The sequence below is a fragment of the Alosa alosa genome, chromosome 6 (assembly GCF_017589495.1).
Source record: "Alosa alosa isolate M-15738 ecotype Scorff River chromosome 6, AALO_Geno_1.1, whole genome shotgun sequence".
Taxonomy (NCBI): domain Eukaryota; kingdom Metazoa; phylum Chordata; class Actinopteri; order Clupeiformes; family Clupeidae; genus Alosa; species Alosa alosa.
In genome coordinates, this window is record NC_063194.1 from 416,734 (window position 1) to 442,802 (window position 26,069).

Genomic DNA, 26,069 nt, shown 5'->3' on the forward strand with positions numbered 1-26,069 from the left:
AAGTGTCAAACTTTTTTTTATTATTTAATGAATATTAAGAACATGTTCCAAAACACAGATAACCTTCATACCAGACCACTGTTTTTCTTAGTGGGCAATAACAGTAGCCTGATTTTTTTGGGTAGAGTTGCTGACAGTTAAGACTCCGACTTGAGCTTTTCCTGTTTGTTGGCTGGTTGAACCACTGACTCTCTCACAGCTAAAAATGAGTTGTTATACATAACTACCTACTTTTAAACGGAATGTCTGCTACATGAATATAAAGCCACCGCCGGCAGCAGGCTGCTATCGGCTCTGTTTAACTGTGACAAAATCTACCACCTGTAAGGCCTGGGCAACACCGAGTCCGCAAGTGAAGCACTCGGTTCGCAGAGCGTAAAAATAGTTTAAGAAGACTTGTGTTTGAAGACAATATGTTTTTAAACATATTGTACGCCATCACGTCTGGTGTAACCAGTTCCATTGACTACAGTGGAAGCCAATTGTTGCAACAGATGCTCTGCAAACTGAATGCTTCAGTTACGTGCGCAGTGTAGCCTTCCTGTAAGTGTGATGAGGAGTTATGGAATTGACCACATTTTGGCAAAGACATGTTCCCTTAAAATACAAAAAAGGCATCAGAAAAGCAGTTCCCAGACACAACTACTTGTTAGTTACACAGTCCAGCATTTGGGGGTATTAGAAATGAGGTATTTATCAAAGCTGACAAAAGCATTTTATATGTTGAGATTTACCTGCAATTCATCCTGAACCGGTATCAGCAGTTGCAGAGGTCTGTAGTTATTTCTCTTCTAAAACAAAAATATGTGCATTTCATTAGAGAGCTTTTGAAGTAGGTGGATTTTATTACAGAAGACAAGCATATTTTTGTATGTTGAGATTTACTGTACATTCAATTCATCCTGAACTGATAAAGGCAGTTACAAAAGTATGTGGTCATTTTATTATTATTTTTTTTTTTTTTTAAGTAGGGACCAAAAGTCAAATAAATCAAATGCAAAACTGTATAGCTTACTTTACTTGGCTGGCAGGCCAGGATGAGAAAGAGTAGACCCCCAAACCAGACTGGAGCCACTGGTGAATGACCTGTAACACAGATGTAGAACATAAACATACATTACTTTTATCATCAGAAAGAAACTGCCAAATATGTAACATTACCAATCTTACACTCCATTAAAAAATGAGCTTTATATCGGGATCCAGAGAGTGGGATGCTTATCATTTTAGCTCATAGTTCCGTTGAAAATTGTCTGACCTGTGACAAGGCAATGATACTTGACCGGTAGAAAGACCTCCGCTCCACAATGAAGCATGTAAAGATGTGAAAAAGCAGTTATAAGAGGCAAAAACACATTAAGGAATGTGCATTTACATCAAGTCAAATACTGCCCTTTCTCGATAAATCTTACTCCAAGAAACATTCCTCATCACTCAATGAACTCGTTGACGGCGGTATGTCCACATAAAACAAATAGCTTCGGGATTTGTGGCCTTATATTAGATAAAAGTTAGCAAAAGCCCGGTTTTGGAACCAGGAAACGTCTGCAAAAACTGACTTTTTATATCGGCTGATCGAAAATCCTTCCCTGCTTATTTTGTGCAGCCACATAGCAGAGCCCATAGTAGGCCAGTTAGCCGACTTCTCGCTAACTTTTACAAAATATAAGGGCACTAATCCCGAAGCAGTTTGTTTTAAGTATAAATACTTAAAAACAGTTCAAAACGTCCATTTTTGGAACCAACAAACACATCTGAGCATGCACGACTCACATCGGGCTATGGCAGGGAATATCATTATAACGTTAATTAGCTTATCAGCTGCTAACGTTCAAGTTATCCAATACAGGTAACATTAACCAATGTGAAATCAGCCCCTTACCAGAACGAAATGATGTAAAGTCCAAAGTAGCCTAGGTTTTCTTAAGGACAGCGCCCGAGTCCATGATCAATAAGAAAAAAACGAGTTTTCCGGTTAACATTATCGTTAGCCAACAAGCTAACGCTAGCTCACGCAAGCCAACTTTTGTTGTTTGCAGGCAAACACATGAAGTTAGCTTAGCTCATTTTAAACGCAATTTTGAGTTAAGTTATGAAACATTAACAAAGCTCAAGTTAGACAGGATTTAGCCCTGTGTGTAACTTGGCAGCTAATATGAGCTAGCACTAAAAGCTACAGCCATCAAGCTGGCCATTAACGTTACGTTATAACAAATTTCTAATTAGATTATATCAGCAAGCAAAGCTAGATAAGTAACTTGTGTTATGGAAGTACATTTTCACTGGCTAGACTAGGTAACTTAAAAAATAAAGCATATAGGAGCATAGTTACAGTGAGCCTTCAGACGCCGCCGTATTCCACTCCATTAGCGAGAAAACTGAGGAAAGAGCCGTTAGCAGACTTGAGAGGGGGCGCGTTCGATATCTTGCTTGCGATTCGCGACGGGTCCGCCGCGGACCCACGGTTTGAGGGCGTGCTGGCGGAGTCTGATTGTGTTCTGTGCCCATAGCCAAATCAGAGGTTGACTGTCCGGCGGATCTGGCGGCTTGAGGGCGGATCCGCCACAGACACCTTTGCTGTGTGGGTTGGAGCTCCAGTGGAATTTTGATTTCACAACGAGAATTCTCGGTCTAGCCGTTGATGTGCCAACGGAAATAGGCATCAGCACCAACCTCTGATCAAGGTAAACAAAATCTGACTCGGTGTACGTCATGTTTGAAAGTTTGTAGTGCTGCGAGGGAGAACGTGCACACGCAAGGGGTGCAGCTGCAAGGGAGTTGAGCAGAGCTGCGGCTGTCTGAATGGTCTGAACACAGAAGAACAAGTGGCTTTGATAAAATGGCCCATTACTTGACATAATACCGGTATTACGGTATTGTCTCAACTACATATCATTTTTAAAAATATATCGGTCGTAGTCGTAATACCGATATATCGCCCAGTCCTAATGTTAAATCCCGTAGACCTATTTTTTTTAAAAATATTGTGAAGCCAAATCAGCGAAGTTATCCACCAAAAATATTTTTCAGTGTCTATACAGTAATAATCTTCTAACTGTGAAAATGTCAGGCCCTATTTTGCCTTATTTAAAAAAATCGAAATTGCTCCTTTTGTTTCATAAACGGACTACAAAAGATGTCACGTGACTTTACCCTTCGACGTTACTCACGATAGCATGGTTTGTTTATTAGCCTGGTTAGCATTGACACTTAACACTTACTGCCAGCTCTTCATGTGAGTAGAAGCACCAGACATAAAGGTAATCATCACACGGTTTACATCACATTCTGTTATTACAAAAATATGTAAAGCCAGTTAAGCAAATCGCCGTATTGATCAGTTAGAGATTAAGCGCCCAAACCTGTGACGTCACATGCAACTGTAGTTCGTTATCACCATGTTATGACAAAAACTCAAAACAATTCAACTGATCCTAAAAATAAGGTATGACCACTTGAAGCAATAGAGGTGACCCCAGTGCCTAGCATATGGAAGGCATTAAAATAAGATCCCAATGTGCACCGAGATAAATTTTTTTCTAAAAAAAAATCCCATCCACTCCGCTAAACTCTAGGAACGCAACCACTAGGTGGCGATGAGATTACTTTCCCTCCCTTGCTTCCTGCTGTTTTTCCTCCAGTGGGAGACGTCAACGATCGTCGACGATTTTTCCTTCACGTAGTAAAAGAAATTCGCGGCACAAACCCCTTAGCCAATCATATCGCCAGAAAGCCTATGATGTGACGTTTTTGAGGAAGTTTTCATTGATAAAATTGGTTGAGGTATGGCGGAGTAAATAAAATATGCATATATTTTCAAATGTCATGGAGCACTGAAAGTGATGTAGGCTTCATTGGCTTTCACTCTGACTGATCAGAGGTAGCCATGGAGCACATGATCTCCATATTCAAGTAGGCTATACAGGCACTTATTAAAGAAGAGTTTCTGCTTGAATTCAAAGTAACATTTCAAATTATTCAATAGGCTACATTTTAGCTATACAATGCTCAATTTACAGCAGCACCAAAAAAAAAAAAATACTGAAGTCTGTGTAAAAAGCTAAATTACCTAGATTGCCGTAGACATTAATGTAATTTATACCAGTTATCACTGTAAGACAACTACACAAAATAAACAGAGTTGTTGCTGTAAATATTTTATTCCTGTAGGCTATACTACCTACCTAAATTGCTGGTACATTTTGGAACAGTATAGCTACATGAACTAATTATCTTTAATGTCTTCCAGTAGCCTATGGTATAGGTTATATAGCTTAGCTGGCTTGTGCATGAATATGACTTGATGTTTTGTAGCTTACATTTCCGTCAATCTACAGTCTTTTAGCCCATGATAACCCTTCCAAGATAGAACCCTTTCGACGCTCTACTTTGAGAGACCAACCACCACTCATACCATCAATGTTGAATTTTGGGCGTTTGACGGAAATTGATCGTTATAACAATTAACGTTGATTTGACACTCTTTTGCTGCCCAGGTTTGCAAATCATTAATTTAGAAAATATTGTTATTTTGTTATTATAATCACAGTGTAGCACCGCCACATCATTTATATAGGATTTATATAGGATTCACTAATAAACCTGGGCAATAATTAGTAACCAGGTAATAAGTGTTTTCCACATTGTTCTATTTCCACTCTTTATATGTACCTGTGGGCCTGTATCAGAATACTGTCTGTATGTTTTCTTTGGTTTACATGGGGTGGGAAAACCAGCTGCCACACCTGTCAACTGATTGTCTAATGTGTCAGATGACGCACTTATCAGCTGGCTGTCAAACCCGTCAGCTGATTGTCTAATGCAGCTGACGCACCTATCAGTTGGCTGTCAAACCCGTCAGCTGATTGTCTAACGCATCAGCTGACGTGGATCAGTGGATGCGGGAACTTTTGAATGGCTTTAAATGGGGAACGAGAAGAGGAGAGAGAGGGTGGAAAAATGCTCGGGGAGTCTAAGGGCTAGTCCACACATACGAAACCGATCTTTTTTTCCTCCGTCTTCCCTGAAACCGCATCAAGAATATTTGCGTCCAAACGGATCCATCTCAACACGACTCAACACGTTACTTCATACCCCAGGCCTATAGGTGGCACTGTTTTTTTACAGAAATTGACCAAAGTTTGTGCTTTACAAACAGACAGAATAGGCTATGACGAAATAGCTACTAGTGTAAGGAAACCAGAATTGTTTGTGTGGACTGATGGTGAACTGTCAACTGTAGTCAACTGTAAAACTAATAAACTTTATTTTACGGTTTGTGAAGGGTGCAGTCCCGTCCTTTATTTGGCTAACGCAGGTAGGCCTACTAATCACCTTTACTTTCTTTGGTTGTAGTATAGTCCGTGATTCACATTAGTTTTGGCTATCACCGCAATTAGGCTACTAAACGCAAGGCTTACCCAAGTTCTAGGCTATTCTGTCGCCACATTTATAATATTGCTATAAAACCTTCGTTAGTAACAGTCAATACGTTTGCCTGCATCAAATCGCGCATTTGCATTCAGTGTGCCACCATCGGCTTAACGTGAGTTCTAAGCGTCTTTGTATGCTTATATCTGATTTCACTCGACTGAATGCATGTATATATGTTGTAAGACATGTAAAATAAATGAATGACACTGGCACTACGCAAATTAATGTAGCCTAAACTTACACCGCACTTTCTTAAAAACTTAAGTTCTCTCGCGTCACTGACAGTAGCTAGAATGCATTAAAAAACACCGGGAAAAAACAGTGTTCAGTCCACCAAGTCATAAGCTATCGGCTCGCGCCCTTTCCAGTTGTGATATTTATCTTACGGAGTGTAATCGTAGTCATGTATGAAAACTAGTATTGTTAGGCAATACTATAAGTTCAAGTCCAGGGCAGCTGAGGTGTGGCGATGACATCATCGATACGCAAGCAGGATGTGCGGTTTCGCTGTCTAAACGAACTCAAACGGGCTATGGTTTCAGATTTCTCCACTCTGCAAACTTATTTAAACATAATCCAGTAGGAGGATCAGGATAATACCCGTGTTTATTAGTAATAGTCACTTTTGAAAAAGCTGATTGTTACAACAGCACGGCCTAACTATGTTGTCATTACCATATCATTACATTATCGCAATTAATAAGTCACCATTATCATCATTGTCAGCATGGCATGTCACACATAGCCTACTGTACCAGCTCCACCACTGAGTTCTTATCATGTAGCCTCAACTAGCCTCACTCTCCACCACCTGCTCCTCTGCTCTGTATGCTTGCTTACATCTCCTTGTTCAAACTCAACGAACTTCAATATGTTGCTGACATATTCTAGCCTACTTGCAATATTGTATTTTTGAAGCTTCTACATTTGTGCTATTTTTGCACAATTGTCACTACCGGCACCCGCCGCAATTTCATGTAGGCTACTTCGATTAACTTTTGATCCTGGCTCTGAGCCAAAATGGGAGGGGTGAGGTCTGACGTGAGCCGTTATCTGAGCTTGGATCAGCCCAGTGTCAATATGGAAATGTTACTGATGTCGCTGATTGTCCTTCCTTTGGGCCGATCATTGGCCAAAATAATTCAATTATATAAATAGCCGTAATGGTGCGTCGGCCCACCGGGAAAATGCCCGGTATGCCAGATGGCCAGTCCGCCCCTGGATACTGTAATCGAACACTTAATTGCTAATAAAGGATTTAGCAACGGTCTATGTGGGGAGTATTTGCAGCAGCTGCTATGCCATTTTAGTTCTTATTTAGCGTTGTGATCTCAGAGCAAAGGCTGCATATTTGTAGGTCCTGTAAGCAGTGGATACCCAACCGCTGAAAGGGCTGAATAGTGCGGTGTTCCTGTACCATGGAAACTTGCCTAATAAAACATCTCGTAATCCTCTCCTATGTGGGATTTGAGACCATTACTCTTTAAAAAAAATCTCTCCACATCATTCAGATTCCTAGGTCCTCCGCATGCTCCTCTTTGATTCACCCCACAGTTTTTGGCAATGGCAGAAGCTTGAGGGTATTGCAAAAAGTATCGCTAAGATAACCACATCCAAAGTTGGCATGGTTCTCCTGTCACGATACGCAGGAGGAGAAAATCACCTTTCTAAGTAAATTGTCACTTGCGATAGTCTGGGTGCACAGTTGTTATTAGCCTTACGGTAGCGGTACGGTAGACTTTGAAATGGATTATGTGCAGTTTCATCAACTGCGCAGTGAGTGTATTTTTCTGCCCCCCAGTTAATACCTGGGACAGTCATAAGGTGTCACTATAGAATATAATTCATGTATTTCGGGGGAAGTAAGGTGAGAGGAAGTTCTGTGTACACAGATTGTGTATGCTTTTAAAATGCGCTACGTCAATGGAAAACTTCTCCTGGTCCCTAAAATGATGCCAGGATATTTCTAAAAGTTTGTGCTTTTGACCGTTCGTGCCCTGAAAGGCAAGTCTTTCACATTCATATTCAGTTACATCTGCCAAGAACGATAGAGAGCTGACACATTGAGTAAATTTTAGCTCTACCATAAAAGTGGTGTGGACAAAGGGAATGACTGCTAATGTGTTGAATCTTCACTTAAATAAAGTCAGGGTTTAACAGTCAAAATGTATGTTTTTCCGTGGAATTTGTTCACAATATGCATAGCATATAAGTGTAGACTGTATACTGTCGAATGATGTGAAAACGTGAAATTCGACATTTTAACCCGTACGTTAGTTTATCGTGGATTTTCTCAAAATAGCACCGTGCACAAAGCGACTGGTTTCGCCTTGCAGGGTCACTTTTTTGCTTTGATCTCGACATGTGTTTTTAGTATATATATTTATATATTTATATATATATATATTTTAGACATATAATTTACTCTTATATACTCTTGTATATATATATATTTTTTTTTTGTTTTTTTTTTTTTTTTTACAGGTTTGGTCTTCCTTTTGTGCTGTACATGGACCGAACTGTGACCTGGGATGTCTTACAGAGGGAAATCCTGGAAAAGATGCGACACCTTCTCAGGCCAGGAGTTTACATCCAGGTACAAATGGGCAACACAGACATATTAGTGACTGTTATTACAGTGCATGAAAATGCACTGTACTGTTCTTCCTAGGCTTCTTATTATTATTATTCCGCTTACCAATTTTTCTGTATGCAGTTTCACTTGAACCATTTAACTTAGAAACTTCGTTCAAACTTCATAACATAGGTCTTCAAATGGTCCAGGTTGCAGTTCCTCTGCCCACAACTGTTTCAAAATAAAAGTCCTCACTACAATAATTCCCTATTAAATAATTTAACCATTTAAACTATCCACCTATTTAACTGTTCAGCCATTCCAACTATACTAAACCACCACCTACCTAGCAACCAACATAGCAACCACCTCAAGTACCCTAGCAACAGCATAGCAACCACTTCCACAGTTACAACCTAGCAACCAATGATATTAACCTTGCAACCAGCATAGCAACCACCACAACTAAGTTAGCAACAGCCTAGCAACTACCTCAAGTACACTAGCAACAAAATATTAACCACTTCCATGATGACAACCTAGCAACCAGATTACCCTAGCAACCAGAATAGCCCTAATGATTACCGTAGCAACCAAAATAGCAACCACCATAACTACCCTAGCAACAGCATAGCAACCACCTCAAGTACTCTAGCAACAGCCTAATAACCATGTCAAATACCCTAGCAACAGCCTAGCAACCATTTCCACAGTTACAACCTAGCAACCAATACAGCAACCAATGAGATTAACCTAGCAACCAGCATAGCAACCACCACAACTAAACTAGCAACAGCCTAGCAACCACCTCAAGTACCCTAGCAACAACCTATCAACCACTTCCACAATGACAACCTAGAAACCAACATAGCAACCAACACGATTATCCTAGCAACCAGCATAGCAACCACCATAACTACCCTAGCAACAGCATAGCAACCACCTCAAGTACTCTAGCAATAGCCTAATAACCATGTCAAATACCCTAGCAACAGCCTAGCAACCATTTCCACAGTTACAACCTAGCAACCAATACAGCAACCAATGAGATTAACCTAGCAACCAGCCTAGCAACCACCTCAACTAAACTAGTAACAGCCTAGCAACCACCTCAAGTACCCTAGCAACAACCTATCAACCACTTCCACAATGACAACCTAGAAACCAACATAGCAACCAACATGATTGCCCTAGCAACCAGCATAGCAACCACCATAACTACCCTAGCAACAGCCTAGCAACCACCATAACTACCCTAGCAACCACCTCAAGTACCCTAGCAACAGCCTAGCAACCTAGCTAAGTAAGTAACATGGTTAGCATTGTTAGCATGGTTAGCATAACTGCTAGAAAACATTAGCTAAGTTAGCTGAGTAACATGGTTAGCATAGTTAACATTATTATTATTATAGTTAGCATAACTACTATTAAACATAAGCTAAGCTAGCTAAGTAACATGGTTAGCATAGTTAACATAACTACTTGCAAACATTAGCTAAGTTATCTGTTTTAACACATCATGTTTTGCATTTTAATGCCCTGGTACTTCCTTGGAATTGCATTTCTAGTTTAATTTTGCTGTTATTTTTTAATGAGTAACAAACTGTTTTTGTCAGGTTGGACCCTTCAGCTTGCGAGTTGTAGGTGTGGTGGGCATCACCTATTTGTTACCGCAGGAGGAGCAGCCTTTGTGCCACCCTACTGTAGAGAGGTCTGTTGTTTACATTTTACATTATGATTATTTTATGTAATAATATACAAATAGATCATTAGTAGTATTAATAGTTGTAGTAGTGATAGTAGTGAACATTTGCGGGTTGTCTCCCATTGTCCATTCCGGGTTCCCACCTGGAAAAAATCATGGAATAGTAAAATACCATTTTCCAGGCCTGGAAAAATCATGAAATTCAGTAAATTTATTGAAAGTTTTGGAAAAGTCCTGAAAGTTAATTTGTCACTCTAGGGACGTTGTTAGTATGCACATCAAGTCACAGAAGAGCGGTACAATCAAAAAAAACAATACCGTGACATAACACTGACAATAACATGACAACCATCCCGTTGCAGTGATGTCTATAGCAATGAAGTGCTTTGAGAGGTTAGAACTATATTTAAGCTAAATTTGCTCCTCATATCGCATATTGCATATCGTTCTAATAGATCCACGGACGATGCTATCAACTTCATACTGCACACTGCACTTACCTTGACAACAGGGGAGGGAACTATGTGCGTATGGTGTGTATAGATATCAGCTCTGCATTTCATACAATCCAACCTATGGACCATTCAAAAGATTTTCATTTGAATTATTGAATTTGAGCAATTGTATTGAAAACCCCAATTTGAATGGTATATTTGGAAATTGAATTAGATGGATGGAATTAGATAGAACCGAATGTATTTCAGTCTAGTGAGAATCAACATCTATTGGCTGAGTAAGAGCAAACGAGTGCACATCACTGAGATTTATACTAATTTATAATGATAATATTAATAGATAGATAGATAGATATACTTTAATTATCCCACAGGGAAATTCAGTTGTTTCAGCAGCCTTAAGAACATACAGCAAGCACACACACACACACACACACACACACATATAGTCCACATACATAAACAAGAAATTACTTTCACCCACAAGACATAGCATATGATAACTGTCAAGGTACCATACACATCCAAGTACCAAAGTGTAACTGCCTAATAAGACATAAATCAAGACAATTGCCTCCATATGAGATATAAAAGATTAAAAGATAAGTTGTCTCTCTCTACTCAAAGGAGAGTCGTTGTAAAGTGCTATTGCTGTGGGTAAGAAGGTTTTCTTATATCTGTCCTTGCTGCAACTTTATTTGTATAGCACCTTTTATACACAGAATGCAGCTCATAGTGCTTCATATTTGGAACATTTAACACAATAATAGATAAGAAAATAATAATAATAATAATAATAATAACAACACAATAATAGAGAAGAATATAATAATCATAATAATAATAATAATAATACGTTTTTGAGGCTAACACAGCAAGTTGTTGCGGTAGTATGTAGGCTTTGCTAACAAATTCTTAGGCCCCGTTGATGTGGACTCTAAGCGGTTAGCCTAAGTATGTTCTTAGTATTTGTTGTGATTATATGAATTTATATCCAGACGTTTAACACTCAGAGGTCCCTGGCCTGTCAGACACTTTAAGGCAGTCTGCTACATCTTGACAAGTATTTCATCTAACTAAAAACATCTATGCAAAAGTGACACATATGGTTACAATATTCTGGAAAACCTCAACAAATAATACGAAAGTAAAGTGAATATAATTAAATTAGTTCAGTGTAAATAGTTCAGTAAAATTCAGTGTAAACATAACTTGACAAAAAAATATTATATCAGAGATCTTCAAACCTTGTTAAAAAAAACACACTATAAATATATCTGGGCAAGACTTTTGAAGTCTGAACCTTGTAAACAAAGGTGTTGGCTACATAAAAGTAAGAAGAGCATTCAGAAATGTTATGTAATTTCAATAAAAAAATATAACCTCAAGTGGTGATTTAACGGGGTCCGAGCAAAATGAACATGAGGTAGCATAGCTTTTTAGTTTACATATGCTTCGATTGTTTTGGCCCAATTGTTCAAAAAAACGTGATTGGATTTTGGTTATCGGATTTCAGTTACCAGATTTCAGCTATCGGATTTCAAATCTTGAAAATGGGTTGTTCAAAGGGAATCAAGGATCCTGAAATTGGATTAGATCACATAATCTATTCTTGGTTTTGATCTTGATAAAACCTTTGTGTTGTTCAAAACTTTTGAGTTGGATTGGAATAAATTTGATCCATAAAATTAGGATTACCCTGTGCTGTAACGTTATAGTGTGCTAACCTCCACAACCCAACAGTATTCTAACAGTATTCTATTCTAGTATGCTAACCACCACAACCCAACTGAAGGAACTGTAGGGGCGTGTGGGTTGAGGTAGAGTGAGTGTGTGTGGCGAGCAGGCAGAGCCTCGGTCAGAAGGCTCAATGGTATGGAGTGATGAAACGGAGATGGCAGGTTTCGGTGCAACACAAGTGAACTTTATTTGAGTTTCAATTCATCTGTTCTTTTGTTCTGTGTGCTTCATCAAAGAGGAAACAAACAGAAAATGGAGTAATCAGTGAAATGGGGTAAATCAGTACAGATCCCAACTCACAACAATAAACTGAAATCATATGGCTATGTAAGGTACAACCAGGGTAGGAATTTCACCGCGGCCACGACGGCCATGGCGTTTAGCGAGCGTTAATGAGCGTTTAGTCCTAAATGAAAACGATTCAAACTCTCTAGCCACTCACTCGCAATTCACTGACGTCAGGTTCACTTAAAGGAGCCACACATACTGTAGGGCTAGGCTACTGTTATGTTGTTGACTGCCGTACTATTGAGGACTATTATGAGTTCTGTCCATCATTTAGTGGTAGGTAAAATTACTGCAATAAAATTATGCTTATTAAATGCTTTCCCCAAATCACTTTTCACAAATTTTTTTCAAGAGTAATATTATCGGTTATCGTATCGGTATCGGCCACAACAAACCAATAAATATCGGTTATCGTTATCGGCCCTAAAATTCCATATCGGTGCATCTCTATAATAATACTTGATTCTACAGGACTATTTATTTGTCGTGGATAAGATGAAGGGTTTGATAATGGAAGGCAGTGTTTCCCAGAAAATTTAATTGTATTTGTGGTGGTAGGTGAAGGTGGGTTCTGTGTTGGAGTCAATAAGATAAACAGCCTATAATTATACAGTTATACTTGCCTTGCACTACTAGTCCATATTGACAAGTAGCTGTAATGTTATAGTGTGCTAACCTTTACAACCCAACAGCATTCTATTCTAGTATGCTAACCTCCACAACCCAACAGCATTCGAACACTAATGCTTCAAGTGGGATTTGAACTAAGGATCACCAGTACAAGGCATTATCCCACTGAGCCACTGTCAATTCTACATGTTGGCCAGTCACATTCACATGGTGAAAATGTGTATTGGTAAACACACAACAAGAAAAACTCCAAGCATACATTTGACAATAAAATGAAGGGCTTCCCTAAAAGAGTACACCTGAAAACTTTTTGAAATTCTGGGGCAATTAGACATTTGTAGAGATTAACACTAATGGATGAAATATAAATATGATAGACGTAATGATGAAGGAAAAATAGTAAACAAAGAAGTTCCCCTAAATGTAATAGAGAGTCCCGGCATTCTGATTCTTGGTAACTGATGAGTGTGAATGTTGATTGACTGATGTCATTCAGGTGCTGTTCAATGGTGTGAATCTTAAATGACAAATCCTAAAGCTCCAACGGGGATTTGAACACTCAACCTAAGAAACACCAGTACAAGGCATTATCCCACTGAGCCACTAACAATCATACACATTGGGTAGTCACATTCACATGGTGAAAATGTGTGTTGGTAATAACACAAGAAAAACTCCAAGCATACATTTGACAATAAAATTAAGGGCTGTACTGAAAGATACACCTGAAATATTTTTGAAATTCTGGGGCAATTAGACATTTGTAGAGAAGAACACTAATGGATAAAATATAAATATGATAGACGTAATGATGAAGGAAAAATAGTAAACAAAGAAGTTCCCCTAAAATGTAATAGAGAGTCCGAAGAACACTAATGATAAAATATAAATATGATAGACGAATGATGAAGGAAAAATAGTAAACAAAGAAGTTCCCCTAAATGTAATAGAGAGTCCCGGCATTCTGATTCTTGGTAACTGATGAGTGTGAATGTTGATTGACTGATGTCATTCAGGTGCTGTTCAATGGTTCTGACCGATAACTTTTGTGAGGCTTGGTCTAAACATTGTCTGTGAGAATTTTGGTGAAGATTTGATTATTTTTGAAGAGTGAGAAACTTTTTATTATGTTTGGCTTTTCCATGAAATTGTGTCAAAAGTAAACATTTCTAGACCATAAGAACAGGGCCAAAAAGATGCATCTGAGTTTAGAGATTAATATTATGAAAGAATTTTGAGTCTAGGTCAATCTGGTAAGGAGAAATTAGCATAATTAACTTTTTTTTCCAACAGCGCCACCTTTGGGTGCAGTACCCCACATTTTGGGTTATGGGCAGAGGGGATACCTGAAAATTTGAAGCGTTTTGGAGTTATGGTTTAGGCTGCAGTATGACTTTTACAGAATTTTGGCCAAAAATTAACGGTACAGAAACAATAGGGGTCCTGCAGACAATAGAAACACAATGGGTGCCTTCGCAACTTCGCTGCTTGGCCCCCAATAAGAAAAGATAGAAACACAATGGGTGCCTTCGCAGCTTCGCTGCTTGGCCCCCAATAAGAAATCATACAAACACAATGGGTGCCTTCGCAGCTTCGCTGCTTGGCCCCCAATAAGAAATCATACAAACACAATGGGTGCCTTCGCAGCTTCGCTGCTTGGCCCCCAATAACAACGTGAGGTAGATGAGCAGAACAGTGTTGATTGACTTTATTCAGTGTAAGGGTGGGGGCTGTTACTGAGCGTTCATCAAAGTGACTGCTTGGGGGAAGAAGCTGTCTTTGTGTCGGCTGGTTTTGGTGAACAGTGCCCTGTGTCGCCTATCAGAGGGAAGGAGGTTGAACAGTTTGTGACCAGGTTGTAAGGGGTCTGCAGAGATTAGAGACTTCTCCTGTCATCTCCACAGTTTTCTTGGGGTTAAGCTCCAGGTGGTTCTGACTGCATCATTCCACCTCCTGTCTGTCAGCAGACTCATCACCATCCTGGATCAAACCAATGACAGTGATGTCATCTGCAAACTTCAGGAGTTTTACAGACGGGGTCTTTGAAGTGCAGTCATTAGTGTAGAGGGAGAAGAGCAGCGGGGAGAGGACATACACCTGTGGGGCGCCAGTACTGATGGACCGGGTTTTGGATGAGATGTTCCCCAGCCTGTCATTCAGGAAGCTGATGATCCACTGACAGGTGGTACCAGGCACTGAGAACTGGGTGAGCTTCTGATGTAGGAGTTCAGGCATAATGGTGTTGAATGCCGAGCTGAAGTCCACAAACAGGATCCTGGCATACATCCCTGGGGAGTTGAGGAAGTGCAGGATGAATTGCAGTCCCATATTGACGGCATCATCCGCCGACCTGTTTGCCCTGTAGGTCCAGCAGGGGTCCTTTTATGTCCTTTCATAACCACAGATGTCAGGGTAAAGGGCCTGTAGTCATTTAAAATGTAAAATGTATTTATACGTAAATTTTGCCCTATGTTACTTTTCAAGAAAATGCTCTGTGACCCTGTCATACCAACTAAGCGTCTTTTCCAGTGACTTGACCAGTGTCCTCTCAATGGCCAGCAGAGCTAGGCTGCTGAAACGGCCTTGGCCCATTGTGTTTAGGGTGTAGGACCTGAGCCGCTTTAACTCTTTTCCCCATGGAATGCCTTATAGAACTACCCTTTTAGAACATTCCAAGGCTACCCATGGAGTATTATTGAATAAAACAATTAAAACTCGCCAGGTGATTACAAATGAATGATACACTCCATCAACTTACCTGAAACATAGAAACCTGAGGTTCTGAGCTATCTATTATGGCAATGTCCATTTCTTTTAAATAATACAGTATATAGGCAAGTCCTCACCATTGGAACATTTCAAATTCTCTAAACTAGTGTTTAGTTTTTTAAAATAAAACATAACCCCATTTAATATATACATGTTATGAACTTTGTACACACGTAAAAGTATTCCAATATGTCTATATGGTATAGAACAGTTTTAGTCTATTTTAACTTGTAATTAATTGGGGGAACTATCTGAAAAGAATTATGTAAGTATGTAATGGTAAGTATGGTATTGAGACCCTGTACCTGTACACATGGAAATTGCAGCGAGGGTCTTCTCATGATCAGGTTAGTAATGGGAAATATGGCGATGAACTATTTCACACCTGTTTTACCAATCTTGTAGTCTGTTGTAGTCAAGATTCCCCAAGTGGTAAGTAATGATAAGTGTGGTACAAAACAGTTTCAAGCCTATTTGACCGGTTTTGTGTTGTAGTTTCAGTCTATCAGTTATCAATCTTATACGAAATAAAACCAGATTTGACAGTGTTTGGTTGTTTCAATTAATATCTGTTTTTACTGAAACAAAATCAGATAATATGATAAACAGATATCATAAATAGATAAAGATAAATATGTATCATGAACAACACATTTACCACCTCATTAGGTGTGGCAATAATATAAAAACAGATATAATATCAATAGATAAAGATAAATATATCATGAACAACACCTTTACCACATTAGGTCATTAGGTGTGGCAATAATATAAAAACAGATATAATATCAATAGATAAAGATATCAGATGAACACCTTTAACACCTCATTAGGCGTAACAATAATATAAAAACAGATATAATATGAATAGATAAAGATATCAGATGTACAACAAGTTTACCAACTAATTAGGCATAACAATAATATAAACAGATATTATATAGATACATACATAATATATACATACATATCAGATGAACAACACCTTTAGTTCATTCCTCAGGTTGGTGCACCTGGAGGAAACAGTCCCTGCACATGTGTGTGTTGCATGTGGCACAGCCAAACACCTTCTCATGCCGACGCTCAAGTCTATAACAATTTTTTGCGTGCTTGCCGGGAAGTCGCTCGAAGGTGTGAGCCGTCTTGTGCCTTTTTGGATCAATTTCAACCCCCCTTTCTCTGATGGTAGATCGCTTCCTACTGGTGAAGCCATTGATCAAACCCTTACCAAGCTCCAAGATGAAATCTTTCTGGGTGTATCGCGTCTTCCTCCCCACTCGTCTTGTAGAGGCCATCCTGTACAAAATCCACGCATTCACTCGGCAGACGTCCACCACAAACCATAAGATATACTTCCAGTACTTCTTACTGGGACGAGAGGCAGCGTATTTTTTTCTTAGCTGATCGTGCACATCCACGCCATTCATGTGCTGATTGTATCGAGTTCATGTGCTGATTGTATCGAGCTTGTGGTTGTGGCACGACTAGCTTTTCCATCTCAACCTGCCGATGACAGGTCACCATCTGACCAGGATGTGGGAGACAGGTGTGAGCTATGACAACCACATTGTTGTCATTCCATGCTGTGACAGTGATGCCGGCCTTCTGGAAAAAAATACTGTCACTTCGTTTCCGTAGAGTTTTTTCAGGCTTCTTTTTTGCTTTATTTCTGTGGGGGCACCTTTTCTATTGGACATTAGCGTTCCACAGGCATAAATGTTATCTGCTAGCAGACTCTGCAAGAGGGAAATGCTTGTGAAAAAGCGGTCGAAATAAACGCAGTGATTGAGGCCAATCAAATCCCTGGTCATATAATGCACGACCCTGTATCCCAAACCATGGATCCGTTGAAGAGGTGCCTGGTCCCGTTTCCCTGAATAAAGCTTGAAGTCTGACATGTAAGATGTGTTGCTGTCACACCGGGCCCAGAACTTGATTCCAAACTTTTCTGGTTTGTTAGGCATGTACATTACAAGCTCTGTTCTGCCTTTGAACCCTTTCATAGCCTCGTCAATAGAAATGTCACGACCGTGTTGATAAAACAGCTTGCAATTTTGACGTGCCATCTCAAACACCGGCGCAACTTTAGCTATCGGATGATAGCTAGCATCAGCTCTCGTCACTCGCGCGGCAGCATTATTACAGTGTAAATACTGGCACAACTTTTCGTACCTATTCACAGTCATGGCACGTTGAAACCCGCTGACACCCAGGAATGGATCCGTGGACCAGTAATCACTGTATTCATGTTTCGGATTAACACCCATCAGGATATTTAATCCAAAAAAAGCTCTCATCTTGGCGCCGTCAGTTGGAAACCAGAGGCTATCAACTCGCGAGTGTTCTTGAGCACAGCGCTCCGCGTACAAGTTCGTTTCAGTAGCAATCTTCTGAAACATTGTCTCGACGAAAAAAAGAAAAAAGTAATCCAAGGGTCTAGCGTTTCCTACATTGAATGTCCTTGGCAACTTCGGTCCCGAATCCATAGTAAATTGATTGATTGTTTGGTCCCTTATAACACGACTCCAGGCTACATCTCCCGTTTCTCTCATCTCGTCAGTGACATTTTCGTGACCATCACTTTCGCTGTCACTTTCCTCTGAGGGTATAAAATCATCTTCAAACCCAGAAAAATCAGACCCATCAGACTCGTTATCAAGAAAATTCTCAATATAAAAGGCTGCATCTTCCGGATTCCTGAACACTCGTGCCGCCATCGTCAAAATGTCAACATTCGCAGGTCACTCTGACAGCTGACGCGCTCGTCTTTTTTCCCCTCAAAGGCTAGAACTTAGATCGTCGAACTTCGGAAAACCCCGCGAATATGTATCCCTCACTCCTATTGGTTAGCCTGGTGTTGCTAGGTTTCGGCTCTGCCGATCAGATTATTTGTTACAAAGGCAAACACTGTACTTGCTCTAGTCATCGTCAAAACACATGTGGTGATTTGTGGGGGGTAGTCATATGACGTCTTTATGGGGGAAAGGGTTAAACAGGAGAAGCTCCTCTCTACACCTGCAGATGTTGCTCCAATTGTGGCCACTAATGAGAACAGTTGTAAAGCTAAGGCACTGCACTGTCCAACTCCATGTCTTTAAGGAACACACAGTAAGTAATCACACAGCTGAATTAAAGTTCAGACCTCAGTCTCCCTGAATCAAAGTAATGGTCATAACGGTAGGTTTCCACACAGCGAAACATCTCGCAAATTTCGGCCAGTGACATTTTACCTGATTGGTTCTCGAATGGTCCTCATTTGAATAAAGCTAAACTTTCTTCAACTTTGTTTAGTTTGCCTCAGCGATTCGCTCTCATTTCGCCCAACCAGGGTGAATTTGGTCTCCATTCAACCTCAATGAGAGCAAAGCGAAATTTCGGTGTGTGGAAACTGACCCTTTTCAGGACACTTTGGAAGGCCTCCCCCTGGAAACACTTGTCTCATGTCATCAATGCAAGTGCAACATGCAACTTAATCTTGCAATCACATCTTCATTGCTCTTTTCATGCCTTTTATATGCCCTGTCAAAGTTAGACAGATCTCTAAACCCCACCTTTGACCAAATAACTCATCTGTGAGATGGTTTCATCAAGAGGCATGGCCAGCAGTACATTTTCTTTGTCACAGCACCTCCAGTCAGCCATCTAACTTTGTCATACCAGGAGAGCTGAAAAACACCTGTTACTTTTCCCAATCTTTTGCACTAAATCAATCTTAGGTGTTGATCTGCCCTGCTGTTTAATTCTAAGTTTCTCCTTGTAAAGAAGACTTCACCAAAATCAGCTCGACAATATTAGCATTGTCTGCCATCGTGTGCAGTTTGCTAGCTGGCTAGTGCACCCCTACAACACTAGCCTATCCTATTGTATGAATGAGCGAATGGACGAATGATCTATCAAAATGATATTAAACTTTTTGGAGGAAATATGGGAATTAGGTTAAACTGAAACAAGGAATGTGGTGTATAAGTGTGAAATGTACGATGAAAATTGGCTAGCAATTTCACCAAGAAAAAGGTTGCAGCAGCAGTTTTTCTGCCTACACTTACAAAATCCGCAATAGGACTGAGCGCAAATAGCTTTGGCGACTTTTTATAGTACAAAACTGCTGTCAATCAAAAGGATATGTAGTCTTTCGACAGACCCTCCAATCATCACGCAGAAGCCCGGACTCCAGGCCAGCCCACTCCTCCATTCACCCCATGAGCGTCTGTGGGCGGGACATAATCGCAGCATTTATCCAATGACCGTCTAGTTTCGAAGCACTGAAAAAAACTGTTCAAAGCAGCCCCATTGAAGTTCATGGACGCCAGGCTTCAACAGGGAAATGGGAATGTATGAGATCGTCAGTCGACCTGCTATATGTAGCTGATTCTGAATGAACTCGTTTTCGAGATGAACGTGTTCTAATGCATTTTTAGTCAGCAAAATGTTTACATGCTTCCCTTGCAGTCTTAAAGAAATCGCCTCTGCTGGCAACTGAAAAATGTCTTCAAAACTTGACAGAAATAGCATGTTTCAATCGACTATCGACTTATAGCTACATTCTTCCTATAAGCTAACAGAAAAAGCATGACAATAACAGCTAGTAAAATAGATATTAGGCTACTTACTCATCGGAAATGTCCTCCATGGGATCCAGACGAAGCTCAAAGTGCATTTGCATCATTGTTCATCATCTCTGTCATCCCTGGATACATCTAACCTTGCATCGTCTGACTCACTCTCAAAACTGAGCTCATCCTGAATCAGCAGCAAGGCTTTGGGGGCAACATTTTCCGTTCGCTAGACATCCTTCCTCAACATTTACCGGTGTGTCCAAAGAAGCGAAACATCTCATCCCCTGTGTCTTTGTTTATACTGGTGAAATGGGGCGTGTTCTCACCTAGTCCTGCTACACAATGAGCCAATGACCCCATTGATTGTCCTGGTGCTTACCATTTGAATAGCTGAGGGGTGAGTCATTAAGAAGTTGCTGCTGGCGAAAGTACTGAAAATTCTAAGATTTCTTTTTATTGTCTTTACAAAGTGCCATCGATACATTTTATATATTTGAAATATAGAAGATTCAAGGTTTCTAGTGGTGTTATGTTTCTAGGACAAAAACTCACAGGGCTTTAGATGTGTGTTTGGAACAGTCCAAAAAGTCCCCCGGGGGGACCGTGACCTCAGAGGGTTAAGGAACACAACGACCGGAAGACTGGCAGCCTTAACCCTTAATCCCACGCTATATGGCAACAGTGGCAAGGAAAAACTCCCATATTCCCAGAAGAAACCTTAAGCAGAACCTGACTTAATGGTTTCGAATGTAGAATAATCCGAAAAAGTATTCTACAACATAAAATGATTTAACTGAAATCTCTCATATACAGAGCCTTTTTTAGTCTTTAAAGGAGCCACTCTGTCAAGCAGGACACTTAGTTATCTATCGAAGGCCTTTGCCATTTGGTCAATAGAATGATTTAAAATTAATTGAATTTATGAAGTCTGCAAGAGATACAGTACCCTCCGGAATTATTGGCACCTTTGGTAAAGTTGACTAAAAACAGGTATAAATCCGTTGGTGATTTACTGTAATCTCACAATGAAAACAATGAGGAAAAATCCACCCTTGAAGGGAAGCGAATTTATTCTGAGAAAAAGGAAAATCTCATAAAGAAATAAATATTTTAAACAAAAACACATAGCTCACAAATATTGGCACCCCTAGAAAAATCTTATATACAAAACCTAACAGCAGCATTTTCCTATCTAATTTCAACTTATTTAAGTTAATCAGAGTGTCTTTGAACTTTCAGAAGTAGTTTATGACTTTCTTTTTCACTAAGGTATGAAAATAAAGTGACACAGAGGCTAAATCCTCTAGTCATTTTTCAACATTGGAAAGACAAGAGAATACACTAAATCTAAATAAAAACAAAGTGTGTTGACATTTGTAAGTCAGGGGATGTCTATAAAAACTAGGTACTTTGTTGAAAATGCCTATATTTACAGTTAAAACAATGATTAGATAGGTAGATAGATAGATACTTTATTGATCCCCAAGGGGAAATTCAAGGTCTCAGTAGCATACAGACATCACACACAACATGCACTTAGCACTCAGCAGAAAACTCCACTGTACAATAGAGACCGTAGAAGATAAAAAAACTGACAAAACTAAATACTAAATATACCATGATTATGATTAACAGGTTGTAATCTACTGGAAATATGACAAACATGCCCCATTACATTATGGACTATGGTAAGATAGGCAAAATATTCCATAAGAACCACTGTTTGAAAGTTACGGAAACATTTATCATCTTGGGGTCATCAAGTCCCCCTGCTAATAGATTATTTAGAGGGCATGCCAGGTAGAGGCCTGTCCAGTCATTTAATTACCAATGTAAACGGCAGGAGTTACTGAATGGTACAGTGGTCTGGAAGTGTGGTCTTTTGTCAGATGAAATGCGCTCTTTAGCTAGAAACACTTTAGGTGTGTTTAGCGTACATAGCAGAACGACTATACTGAAAAGAACCCCATACCTAATGAGAATTATTATATGTATTATGTACATATTGTACAAAATCAAGCTTCGGCCATAGAGGGTAAAAGGGTAAAACATTAAAAAAAGGTGCGTGTGGTGATGCGTTGCATCCCCTGACGACATTGAAGAACCAGGGCTGGTAGAAGTGCATTGGTCATATAATGTTGTAACAGTTCACCCTGTTAATGAAGTAACAATTGTGGCCCATACATTTGTTCCTGGTGTTTGAAAACTATTGCAATTGTCAGTCACTGGATTTTCTTCCCAAACTGTTACAGAGCATACAAGTCATGTGGTCAGGGTGGACCTCCACATGTGAAGATTGTGGTGGAGTGGGACAAGGAAACAAAGGACTAGTAAGTTGAACAATTGTTTGACAACACTGCTCCGTTATGTGGCCCTGTAAGAACACAAATAACCTGGGAACATTTGGGAGGGTTACAGGATACTTGAAGGGTGAAAAGTGAATGAAGGAAAGAGCGAGTAAATTAAACGTTAATGTTTAATACATGAGAATTGATATGTGTAAAACAAATGAAGATGTTCTACCCCCAAGTAAGATTTATATAAATAAGTCAAGCATCTATGTATTTCTTCAGCTGACATTGTGGGAAAAAAGGGTAGTTGGAAAGCTGTGTTTTGTGTTTGTTAATGTATGTGTTTTCATTTACAGTTTGTTTGGACATATGGAGGAAGAGTATATTCCTGATGCTGAGAGTGTATACCTTCACAGAGAGCAACATCACCACCCTCAGGCCTGCACCCTTGCTCAGTGTTTCCAGCTCTACACCAGAGAGGAACAGGTAACATACATTATAGAAATCAGGGATGCACAAATACTTATACTCAATAACACATATCGGGCCCTATCATGACAGTCAAAAGTGCATCGTCACTCTTGTCACGCTTATTCAATTTTAATAGGATGTTCAGACCACATTGGGAGGGTTTTCGTTATCAAACGTCGAGCGCATGGTGCAACAAGGTGTTCCTAGGTTTTTTAATCAGTCATGGGTGTGTTTGGGGCTTATAACATCATATAAACCAATGAGAATGACATCTGTCATTCCCTTTAACGGTGCAAAGTGCGATGTCCAATAAATGCATCGGTATTTTGTCATCCCATACAAAAATGTGATATATGGCAATATATATCAATCACATATATTATGTATATGTTTATGTATGCCTCACACATATAGGTCACATATATACACATACATGTCAAATATATTTCAAAATATAGCAAAATTGGCCGTTTTTATATATGTCACATATATTTTCCCAGATATACAAAAATATGTCAGTTGCATATATGTTAATATATGATAAGTTATGTATTTGTATGCATACTAGGGATACCAATATATTGCAAATATATGTCTATGGACATATATTTGCACTGATATTAGGTAAATATATTGCAAAATATATGTAATGTTCTGCTATGTCACATTTATAGAAATGTCACAATATATGTATATTTCAGAAATATATCATTGTTGATGTTCCAAAGAAAACACACAAAATATTTGTTTAACCTTTTATTAAAGTTTATTTTTTCCACACAAACAGTGAGGAACTTTTTTTCTCTGTATGGAAGTGGCACACATTGATTTGGCAGAATGCACTCAATGTTCTCACAAGAAGTCCTCACAAATCACCACCTGCAAACAGGGAACAGACAAGATTAAAATGCTGTAAAACTCACAGAACATGAAAAGACCATCACTGAAGCACTACTACCTTCACATGCATCTTTAATAAACACACGCCTTGGCACAAGTAAGCTTAAATAAGGGCTATGAGATGAAGAACATGTAGCCTAATGATCAATACATCAGATTCATACAAGATTTGGGAAAGATTCTTGAAAGATTGGAGTCTTTTAACTAATGCCCCCCATTCAAGCTTTACTCAAAAGACTTTCAAGAATCTTCCCCAAATCTTGTCAAAGTCTTCTGTTGTAAGGATGGCTTAACACTACCCTTCACAAACTAAAGATCCATTTAAGCCTACTAACGTTCACGTTAGCCGGCATGGTTATTAGCAGCCACTTTAAATGTAGCCTAAGTTATAGCTAGGTTAGCTAACTTACTTACACCTGATATTTCATTCAAACTAAAACTTATATTCATAACGACATCTCAGACAGGCTTGTTGTTGGATATGATGTTAACTATCATTCTAGATATTCCACATAATGGTAAAGTTAGTTAATGGAAAAGTTAACATTAATAGCTAACATTGCTAACGTTAGCAATATTAGCTCGCTAACGTTATCGATAGCTAATTGATACATTAACGTTAGCTAATTCTAACATAATGGTTAGACTGTTAACAAACGGATTTGGTTAACATTACATTATAAAAACAATATTTTTCTAACTAATTCCCGTTTACTAAAGGCCTTCTTACCTTGGATATGATGACAGCAGAGTTTGTACAGCTTACAAAGTCAGATGCATGACAGGACAAAAGTGACGGTTGAAGTCACCGTGGTTGGTGTTCAAAAGTCAGTCAAGGGTGGGGGATGGGTATTGTTGTGTGCGCATGCGCATATCAAGATACGATAAGCATCCGTTATATTTAAAGTAGCTTTGGCCTCACACATTTTAGTATGCACATGGTGCAACCCAAACGCTCCACACAAAACATTGACACATAAGGCAAAAGATGCCGAGCAGCATAGTCGACACCATACCTGTGACGCCAAGACATAAACAAATATATTCACACTAAGTTCTCCATTTGAAAAATAAGTAGGCTAATGGAATCTAGTGTATGTATATGTATGCCACCATATATGGAGACTACAAATATGTCTGCCACATATTCACACATAAAGTTCTCCATATATTTAGAAAATAAGTAGTGGAATCTAGTGTATGGATATGTATGCCACCATATATGGAGACTACATATAAGTCTGTCACATATTCACACATAAACTTCTCCATATATTTGGAAAACAAATAATTGGATCTAGTATATGAAGATATATAGCATCTTATATGGGAAATTAAAATATTTTCTATGCATGTATGGACATATAGCTTTGAATATATGTTTCAAAAATTTGAATCGCATATATGTTCGTATATTGCCATATATCACATTTTTGTATGGGATTAAATGGCGCATTTGAAGGAGGCTGCTTGCGAGACCATATGGAATAGTCATTCCACTTAACCATGTTTCACTAAAACCTAGCATAGCCTTCACGCATTTGCTCTCCTGTATTATTTGAACTCATTGGCAAAGTGAAACTAACTTCACCATGGTGTCAGTCAACGACAAGACAGGTATATGCAGTTACTTTCACTATTGACTGACAATGGGTTACCATCGAAAACATAGGCTGGGAAAAGCAACACTAACCCTAATATTGCTTAAATGACTGAATAAAACAACATTTATCCTGCAGAGGAGTTGCTTATATCTCATGACAGCGCATCTTCAGCTGTGCTCTATACGTGTCTCCCCCCTCTCCCCTAATCACTTTTAACTGTCATTACCAATTTGCAAATGATGGTGAATAACTACTCATCATGAGATGTACAGTATTTCGTAATATCTTTATTCTAATTATGTTTCCCATTGTAATCGTGCAATTTGTAATGTTTTGCATGGACGTGCGCTGATGTTTGTTCATGAATGATAGAAGGATGGTGCGTGCACCCGCCAATTTGACTGTTAACAATGTGGTCTTAAAATAACATATTGTAAACAACTCGCCATAGACTCCTGACCAAGTGTACAATAGCGATTTTTAGACAATGCGCCAGGCCACTCCCTAGGTTGTTAATTACCACACCCCTGGGCGCATTGTTTAAAAAATAAACGTGCAAAATAAGGAAGTAAACTTTGCGCCGGGTGGAAAACGAGTTTTACACCATGCGCCAGGGAGCAAAATACAGCCCATCAAGTTGAAATTCAGTGGC

General features: G+C 39.3%; 1 protein-coding gene and 1 long non-coding RNA gene across 2 annotated transcripts in view; one reads left to right on the top strand and one right to left on the bottom strand.

Annotated features, from left to right (window-relative positions):
* Positions 1 to 26,069, top strand: part of usp31 (ubiquitin specific peptidase 31) — a 204,920-nt gene that overhangs the window by 116,004 nt on the left and 62,847 nt on the right. Inside the window, exons 8-11 of the mRNA XM_048245616.1 lie at positions 7,918 to 8,029; positions 9,625 to 9,719; positions 22,404 to 22,481; positions 22,799 to 22,928. Of these exons, the coding sequence (XP_048101573.1) occupies positions 7,918 to 8,029; positions 9,625 to 9,719; positions 22,404 to 22,481; positions 22,799 to 22,928 (415 nt within the window). The remainder of the gene's footprint in view (positions 1 to 7,917; positions 8,030 to 9,624; positions 9,720 to 22,403; positions 22,482 to 22,798; positions 22,929 to 26,069) is intronic.
* Positions 601 to 1,395, bottom strand: LOC125296007. The gene is made up of 3 exons (XR_007193704.1): positions 1,259 to 1,395; positions 1,016 to 1,086; positions 601 to 791 (listed from the first exon to the last, which is right to left on the bottom strand). It is a non-coding gene; the product is annotated as an uncharacterized LOC125296007 (long non-coding RNA).